This window comes from Nestor notabilis, unplaced genomic scaffold (assembly GCF_000696875.1).
Source record: "Nestor notabilis isolate BGI_N333 unplaced genomic scaffold, ASM69687v1 scaffold23454, whole genome shotgun sequence".
Classification (NCBI taxonomy): domain Eukaryota; kingdom Metazoa; phylum Chordata; class Aves; order Psittaciformes; family Psittacidae; genus Nestor; species Nestor notabilis.
In genome coordinates this window covers 2,948-3,304 of record NW_009925511.1, presented here as the reverse complement: position 1 = coordinate 3,304, position 357 = coordinate 2,948, and the positions used below count along the sequence as shown (strand labels likewise).

At 58.0% G+C, this 357-nt stretch overlaps 1 protein-coding gene across 1 annotated transcript in view; it reads right to left on the bottom strand.

Moving 5' to 3' along the window:
* Positions 1–69: 69 nt before the first annotated feature.
* ADIPOR1 (adiponectin receptor 1) overlaps positions 70–357 on the bottom strand; it is a gene marked incomplete at its 5' end in the record, with an annotated part of 2,975 nt that continues 2,687 nt past the window's right edge. Inside the window, 2 exons of the mRNA XM_010013099.1 lie at positions 70–198; positions 300–357. Of these exons, the coding sequence (XP_010011401.1) occupies positions 70–198; positions 300–357 (187 nt within the window). The remainder of the gene's footprint in view (positions 199–299) is intronic.

Sequence of the window (357 nt, the reverse complement as noted above, 5' to 3'; positions counted from 1 at the left end):
TTTGATTTTTAGCAAAGACAAAAAGAGTTTAAAAAGCACTTGGGAAGCTTGGACTAAAACCAGGCGCTCTCAGAGCAGAGAGTCGTCTGTGCACCCCCCTTCGAGTCCGTAGCGGAACTCCTGCAGGTTGGACACGCCGTAGAAGTGGACAAAGGCTGCGGCCACCACGAGCACGTGGAAGATCTGGTGTGACTGAAACTGGAGGTGAGAAAACCCTTCAGAGCAGACCCAAAGGACCACCGGGACCTCCCCAGCTCCCCACCCGTCACCCCATCGACCGCCTCGTCCCCACCACTCACCCAGATGTCGAACTTGCCCGGGAAGAAGAGCTCGGGGATGCGGGCGGCGTAGAGCCCC